Raw genomic sequence first — 8,024 nt, forward strand, 5'->3', positions numbered from 1 at the left:
TGAAACATTTAGTTGAGGAGAAAAAGTAATTAAATATCTTAATTTATATTTAATAAATTATTCAGATAATAATATCTCATTTAAAATAGTATTAATAATAACTCATCTTTATATACATAATTAAAATATAAATCATAGAAAACTGACTTAAATAACAATTTAATTATACTCTTAATTATATATTCAATCAAATTAAACTAAATTTAATTTTAGACATCACTTCTCTATTAATTCCAAGGTTAAAATTTATTTAAATTTGATAAAATACAAATAATACAAAAATTATAGAAAATACTTTAAAATTTCCATGATAGAAAACATATTTATACCTTTTAAATAAATTTACAGACAAATGATCTAGGTGGGGACAGCCAATTTTTTTATTTTCTTTTCTTTCAAATTTTATTATTAAACTTTTGAGAAAATGAATTTTATTCTTTCTTTAAAAAAAACTTGAAAAAATAATATAAAAAAATAGAGAGAATGCATTGTTCACTTCTATTTTATCCTCTTTTATTTTATTTTTGAATATTTCATTTTTCCTTTCACTGTCAAAGAGTACACCAACGTAATGTTGATAATGTAATCAATTTTTATTGACCAGACATCCTGTGTGACTTATCAGCATGTCCATGTCAAACAAAAAAATATATTATACATCAAAATTGAAAACAAACTCAAATATTGTTAGAAGTAATTAGATGACTTAGTATAGTTTAATAGATTTTTATACTTAAACATTATTAATTTTAATTTATATATCATTGTTCACTCATTTTAGTCTTTAAATTTTAGATAATAAATATTAAAATAAACTAAATATAATATATACGAAGACTGAAGAAACTAAAATGGATCATTTTTAAATATAAAAATAAAAGGGTAAAGTTTTACACTTATATAGACAAAACAAATAATTAAACTTGTAAAAGTTATTAAACTTGGTGATAGCATTTGACGATAATTTAAAATATTTCAACATATGTTGATATATTTTAGTTAAGCTTTTATACAAAAATAAAAATGAGAATATTGGAAACGATGGATTGTAATTATATATATATATGAATATATGATAAATTTATTACTCACTTAAATTGATAATGAAAAGAAGATATTTCTTATTACTCACTTTTTATTTATTTCTCTCTTATTTTTAATTTATATATATATATATATGATATTATTAAATAACTAAAATAAAATAATAAAGATAATGTAAGAACCTAAAAATTTAACTTTATAGTTGATGTGATATATTTAAAATATCACTTAAATATTTTGTAATTAAAGTGAAAAAAAATATATAAATAGAAAAATCAATTATTCATGATTCATTTTTATAGAATTATTATCTCTCTAAATTTATTTTTCTCTTCCCTCTACATTCTCTCGAATTTTATGATTCCATTTGTCATCAGACTCATTAGAGTCTAGCACGGGACTCTTGACAGCGAATAAGTTTGATGAGAATCTTAGTTAGAGTAAGTTCAATTTTACTTATTTTTCCTTTGAGTCAATTTTGAACTTTTAGATTTGTTTTTGGTAGATGTTTTGCATATAATGTTTTTAGTTTTAGGATTAGTCTATGTTAGTTTAGAGTTTTGGATTTAAGGTCCTAGTGATATAATTGGATTATTGATCAAAACTCTGGTACAAGTTAAACTATCATTAAGCTTTGTAGGATTGAAGCTCTTTCTGAGCGCATCTACTCAGAGTCAGGTAAGGGAAAATAATTTTAATTTCAATTAGAACCCTAATTTCCAACCCTAGGTTATTTAATGCAATGACCCAATGCTTAAAATGATGCATTAAAAATATATTTTTTATAGAAAATTTCTTTTTGCACCCCCTAATTAGACTTTCTAGATTATGCAATACAAAATACGAAATTTTGCATTCCAAAATTTATAATCCATAAGATAAAAATTATATTTCAAATTATGTATTTGTATTTGGGATCATGAAACTTAAAAACATGACTCTCTTTGGTTTCAGTGAGAGGAAGAAAAAGTTCTAGAAACGCGGAACAATTTTTACAGAATCACGTTACATTGAGAGCAAAATCTTCCTACGAATTCACAATACTGCTGCAGATGGAACAACAACACAACCAATATTTCAGCCAGTTTTTGCTTGAACTCTGAAGGAATCTATTATTTGTGCTTTCGTAATATCAGTAAATTGTGGTGATAACTTCACCTTTCCCCCCTTTTAATTAAATATTTACCATCAGCTTCAACAAAATAGCAAATAATGTTTGGATTTTCTTTCCAATAGTTCACGTTCTTCATTAAGAATAAGTTATTAATTTTTAATTAAATAAAGAACAAAAATTGTACACTTTCTCCAATCAGTACTTGTTTCTCTTCTGATCCCATCTTCTCAAGACTCTAAGTACCTTAATCAATTCTACCGAGTGGTAAGGGTGCACAAGTTTATCTTAGAGAACTATAACTTATAATAATAAAAATAGCAATAATAATAATATACAGATAAAAGTAGTTGGTGGATGAAAATTGACAGAATTGGGGTATGCAGCCAATTCTTCCCAGTCCTTCTAAGAAATCCAAAAGATGAAATGTTGGAAGAGTTATCTTTTGGAGCAATTTGAAGGAAAAGTGAATAAGTAACTCTCACTTATGGTGAGTGTCAAATTCTGTGATCCCCATCAGCTGTTGCCTGAATTTGAGAAGCATACTGAAGGTTCCAAAGGACATCCTCAATGGATGGTCGGTTCCATGACTCAGGAGATATACATTTATTTGTTATGGAAATCACAACAAAAAGAGATTCTTTTGAGCAAGTAGCTTGCACAACTGGGTCCACAATCTGTTTCCAACCATCCTCACTATTGAAAGATGCCTGCAAAATGGAGTGTGCTAAATTACCTACCTAGGTAAAAACAAAATAATATAAATTTTATGAGGGATGCTTCTATATTGAAAGTGGAAGAGAGATGAACTAGTAATAGAAGTATGAACATTTTATATCATCACAAATCTCTGTCTTAAGACTTGAACTGGTGCTAACTAAGCTACATCTTGTTGCTGGATGCTGACATTAGAAAAATAAAAAGTCTTGGTGCATGTTTGGTTTAATTTATTTTGAAGCTATAATCACTTATCAACTCAGTTAGAAATCTTTCGAAATAAGCGATTATTTCTCAAGATTTAATCGTTTTCAAACATTTTGTGTAAGACTTATAGTGATGGTATTCTAGAGCATCTCATTATGGCTTATAATTGGAAGATATTATGTTATCTGAACATCTTTTGTGCATACCATTACATTCAGCACAACTGCTTCTCTTTTAGCTGATACTGAAGGTCCAGCCAGTGCCTCCAGTAGTATGAATCCAAAGCTATAAACATCATCCTCTAACATTTTCATTTGCCTGAAATTACACATGTTGAGAAAATCATGACACAATAAACCTCAAGGAAGGATCCACAAAAAACATATTATCATTTAATAATGAAATTCTGCTAAATGTATTATCCAATTGTGTACCAAGGATGTTGAGAGAGGACATTGGATCTTGAAAGGATTATCAGAAGTAAAGAAACAAAGGCATATGATATGTGGAAATCCTTACCACGAATTAGGACTTTCTCCTTTTACCTACAAAATAGAAAAAAAAACAAGACATAAACACTCATGAGGTCTTGCAAGGCCACAAACAAAGGGAAAACAAAGAAAAAAAAGAATGATATCATACCCCACATGCATCAGCTTCTTCTGATATAATGGACAATCCATAGTCACTCAACTTTGCCATCCAATTCTCATTCAGCAAGATATTGTTGGTCTTAAGTCGATTTTTGAAGAAACCAGGTATCATGCCAGTGTGTAGGAAGTGGACAGCCTTAGCAATGTTAATTAGTACTGACAATCGCTCTGACCAATTGAAAACCTTGCCAGGACTGTCTCCTGAAAATGCAATTTGTCACACTTAAATTTAGTTCTCAATATAAACAACTTCACAAACTAATTGGTGGGGACCAGAGATTTACTTTCAACTTGTGTATATTATATTTCAATTTGAGGGTCTGAATGCAAGTTGGAAAACAGATGCCTACTCAAGCTTGTTTCACTCTTTGAATGGATTCCAAAGCAATTTAAATATTCCAAGATGCTGTTATATCCACTTAGCACGGCTACCACATGGTATTGACAGAAAACAAGAAAAGAAAGCCATAATATTAAACCCCATTTCCCATCAGATATCCACTACACTCTGCTACAATACAAGGAGGATATTTTCATATTTCTTGTAAACTTCTGCGTTTACTTGTCAGAATAATGGCATTCATGTGAAAACCACTATTTTAATCTATAGTTTATTGCTCGTACTTTGATAATCAGTTACCTTTTTATAATTAGGCAAAGAAGTAATGTTCCAGACATGGCAGGCAAAAATGCCATACTACACAGAAGTTAGTTCTAGACTAGAACTGACTAATGAAAGAGTTTGAGTTACATATTTTAAGAGAAGAATGTGTGGATTCAACAATTAGAAGTTCCTTCATGTAGTTGAATAGCAGCTTATTTGACTATTGTTTAGCTTTTAGACGATTGTATGATGATGATACTACTTTAAATGACTTGGGATTTTAGTAACCATTAATAAAGTGAAAGAAACAGTATACTCTTACCAGAGAGATAAATTTGAAAAGTCCCATTTGGCACATACTCATAAATGAGAAAGACATTTGTCTCATTATTCTCTCCTACAACACCATCAATGCAGTGACCTAGGAGGGATACCAAATGAGGGTGACGGAGCTTTGCAAGCAAATCCAACCTCAGTTTGAAATTTCTAACTGAATACTTTTTTGACACAGGCAAGGACCTTATTACAATCTGTATCCCACTCTCCAGTTTTCCTCTGTAAAGCTGAAAATTAGGGAAAAAATTTCATGAGTATCTCATCTGACAAAAAAGAAAACATAGAACATCACAGTTTAGTTGTTGCTCAAATATCAAAACCCAACTGCTACATTCAACAAGTCTCAACTCAAAACAACTTTTGTTAAAATAGGATGTTATGTACCTTCCCATATATATTTTCACCCATAAAAGTAGAGTTCTCAAAGTTATTTGTGGCTTCCTTTAGCTCTTCCAAAGAATACGACCTACATGTGGGGAGGTCTTCTCTGCCTAACTTGGCAGTTTCAGAAATATACCCTGAAAATAGTAATCCCAAAGGGAAAACAAACATATGAAGTTAATGTACATATCCCCCAATTTTTCATATATGCATAATAGTGTATCCATATTTTCATCTAAGGTTTTGAAAAACAGTTTTCAATCGCAATGCAACAACAATTGCATCTGCTGCATCAGCTGCATTTGTCTACACTTTCCTACAATATTAAGGATCGTGACAAAACTGCGATTGCGACCACAGTTTAGAGCCTTGTTTTGGTCCACTTATGAATGAAGAGAACGTACTTGCATTTGTGACAAGCTCAGAGGAGAACCCTGGCTCGTAGCTGCTATCTTGAACAGTTTTATGCAATAGGTGCTTCTCTGACACACCTCGAAGGAAGCACTTCTTACAAGTTATAACAATGGCCAAAGCCAAGACCACAGAGATTAAAAGAATTCCTACAATGACACCAACAAAAATTCCAACTCTATATGATTTCTTCTTCACATGAGGTTCTGTGCAGTAGGATACTGCATGCTGATGCTGCACACTCCCAGATAAACAGTTTCCATCACTCATAACAACTCTAGTTTCTGATCTAGTGCTCAGAGAAGAAGGTAAGTCCCCCACTAACCTATTGTATGATAAGTCAACAAATGTAAGTTGGCTGCTACATCTTAGGTGACTTTGCAATGGTCCAGTCAACAAGTTGGAAGCCAAATTCAAGTAACTGATGTTGGGCAAAGAGAAAAGTTCAGCAGGAGCAGTGCCAGTGAGTGCATTGAAGGAAACATCTAGCTTCTGAAGCCCGTTAAGTTGACCATAGCGCTTGGGAATTTCACCTGAGAAGGAATTTCTGCTGAAGAAAAGACTAATCAACCCTTTTGGCATTGCTGGCAGGAAAGACTCTAATTTGTTTTCTCTTAAATCTAGCTGTTCCAAACTACTCAAAGCACTAAAATCTTGCAGGATCCCTGATATTTGATTGCTTGACATGTCAATGTCTTTTAAAGAGGTGACACTAAGGATTGAAGGTGGAAATGGACCCTTCAACCTGTTATTCCTCAAACTAAGAACTGAGAGATTGCTTGATGAATTGAACAAGTTTGGGATTGTACCATTGAAGAAGTTATCACCCAATCCAAGAGTTTGAAGGTTCACCATTGTGCAAATCTTTGGAGGGATTGATCCATAAAGATAATTGGAACTCAAGTCCAAATGTTCAAGTGCATAAAGTCTGTGAATTCTATCAGGCAGTGGTCCCCACATGCCCAAAGACACAAGACTAAGGACTCTCAGGCCAGTTAACCTTGCCAGAGTAGCCACAAAAGAGTCCATGGAGAAGATATCTGATAGTGTTTGATTAGGAATGGCAAACCCATCAAAATCTCTACCCTTGGTTGGCTTATCACCCAAGATGGAGAGCTCAGTGACAAAATTGTCCTTGCATGTGACATTCACTTGCCCAGAAGAAGAAATAGAGCAAAGATCTGTCCAACGATCTCTCCATATTTCCAATTGTCTTGGGTACTCCAAGTGCTTTTTCAACTGGAGAAGCACTTGGGTCTGAGAGGACTGCAACTGAGAACTGCAACTACCCACAAAAAAGACACACCAAACTGAACAAAATAGCAAAACAAAGTCATGAAACCCCATGAGGAAAGTTCCTTTCTTCTATTGACACTGCTTGAAGGAGCAAGGAGCAACTTGCTCGTATAAAGAATCCAATGGAAAACCTGTCTTAAATAAATTTAAAAGAAGTCCCATTAAAATAATTGAAAACTTGAAACAAAGACCGCCTCATAAAAAGATAATGTTAACAGTAAAATAAAGATTACTTGCACAGACATTAAAATTGACCAATACCTCATATGAGCTTAAAAATCTTTGACCATTTGAATTGTTAAGCAGAGTTAGGTGTGCAAACATTAATGAACAGAATGTAGTAGAGATTCAAGAACCGGTTGGCGCAAGATAAGCAGTGGCCATGATTATGAATGAAGGAAAAAGTAGCATGAGGGTAAAGAGAGAGAGCAACATTAATAACATCTGTGCAAAGCTGTCTCTTAAATAGGGGATATCAGAGATGTAAATCAGTATTAAACAAGTGAAAGATGAAGCAGTGATCTTAGCTCAGAATCCGAGATACAAAAGTGGGGTACCTGAAGTTAAGGCATTTACTGCTTCCACATGGTGTTCTTTCCCACTGTGCTCTCTCCACCAAATTGCAATAATGGGGGTGCCAGAGGAAAAGGGTAATATGAAACGTTCTTCTGAGAGAAAAGTAAGAGGGAAACGAACTGTTCTGAAGAGAAGAAACAAAGAAGTAACAACATAATATATTGTTTCAGCTAAAGTTCAAATACAGACACCACATCCAACCAAGCTTTTATGGTTTCTAATTCAACTCTTTACAGATAATGGATATTGGTGAAACATGGAACATAACATCATAAGTTGTTATGTGTTAACCGCAGAAAACAAACAAATAAAACATGATGTGATGGGCCATATGATATACTATATATATGTATGTATATATGCACTTGTGGTATGTATGAATCTAACAAACTAGAGGTGCCATGCTATGGGGACCCCACAATCATTGTAGATCTATGTCTACCTCTGTAACCTTTCCATTTGCTGATTTTTACATTACTTGGGATTCAGGGAACTGCAACAATATGCCCTGCACCTTCACATTTCTTTGAGTTTTTAGTTCATGAAAACCAACATGATAAGAGACTTCACATTTTAGATGATTTTTTTCTTCTAAAATAAGTATGTTTGATATATTAAAATTAATAAAAAAAAGGACAAATGTAAGAAGGTGGATAATTTAGTAATTGATTTGTTTGAAAAATTATGT

At 32.4% G+C, this 8,024-nt stretch overlaps 1 protein-coding gene across 6 annotated transcripts; it reads right to left on the reverse strand.

Annotated features, from left to right (window-relative positions):
- Positions 1 to 2,293: 2,293 nt before the first annotated feature.
- Positions 2,294 to 7,667, reverse strand: LOC137820882 (putative inactive leucine-rich repeat receptor-like protein kinase At3g03770). 6 transcript variants are annotated; one of them, XM_068625185.2, is made up of 8 exons: positions 7,318 to 7,667; positions 5,458 to 6,891; positions 5,057 to 5,190; positions 4,659 to 4,899; positions 3,722 to 3,933; positions 3,599 to 3,624; positions 3,286 to 3,397; positions 2,294 to 2,865 (listed from the first exon to the last, which is right to left on the reverse strand). In XM_068625185.2, the coding sequence occupies exons 2-8, from the start codon at positions 6,809 to 6,811 to the stop codon at positions 2,653 to 2,655; spliced, it is 2,292 nt and encodes a 763-aa protein (XP_068481286.1). In that variant the 5' UTR covers positions 6,812 to 6,891; positions 7,318 to 7,667; the 3' UTR covers positions 2,294 to 2,652. The 6 variants fall into 6 exon arrangements, with proteins under 6 accessions (XP_068481286.1, XP_068481284.1, XP_068481287.1 ...); XM_068625183.2 differs by having other exon boundaries at positions 5,458 to 6,895; positions 7,318 to 7,652; XM_068625186.2 differs by having other exon boundaries at positions 7,022 to 7,619.
- Positions 7,668 to 8,024: the final 357 nt, after the last annotated feature.

The sequence above is a fragment of the Phaseolus vulgaris genome, chromosome 9, assembly GCF_051622355.1.
Source record: "Phaseolus vulgaris cultivar YP4 chromosome 9, ASM5162235v1, whole genome shotgun sequence".
Taxonomy (NCBI): Eukaryota; Viridiplantae; Streptophyta; class Magnoliopsida; order Fabales; family Fabaceae; genus Phaseolus; species Phaseolus vulgaris.

Bases quoted from the DNA above. Each gene is read 5' to 3' on its own strand.
- LOC137820882 (XM_068625185.2), bottom strand. From the start codon at position 6,811: ATGGGGTTTCATGACTTTGTTTTGCTATTTTGTTCAGTTTGGTGTGTC. The intron at 5,191-5,457 runs GTACGTTCTCTT...TACTATTTTCAG, and splicing joins TGAGCTTGTCACAAATGCAA to GGTATATTTCTGAAACTGCC. The intron at 3,934-4,658 runs GTAAGAGTATAC...TTGCATTTTCAG, and splicing joins TTTTCAAATTTATCTCTCTG to GAGACAGTCCTGGCAAGGTT.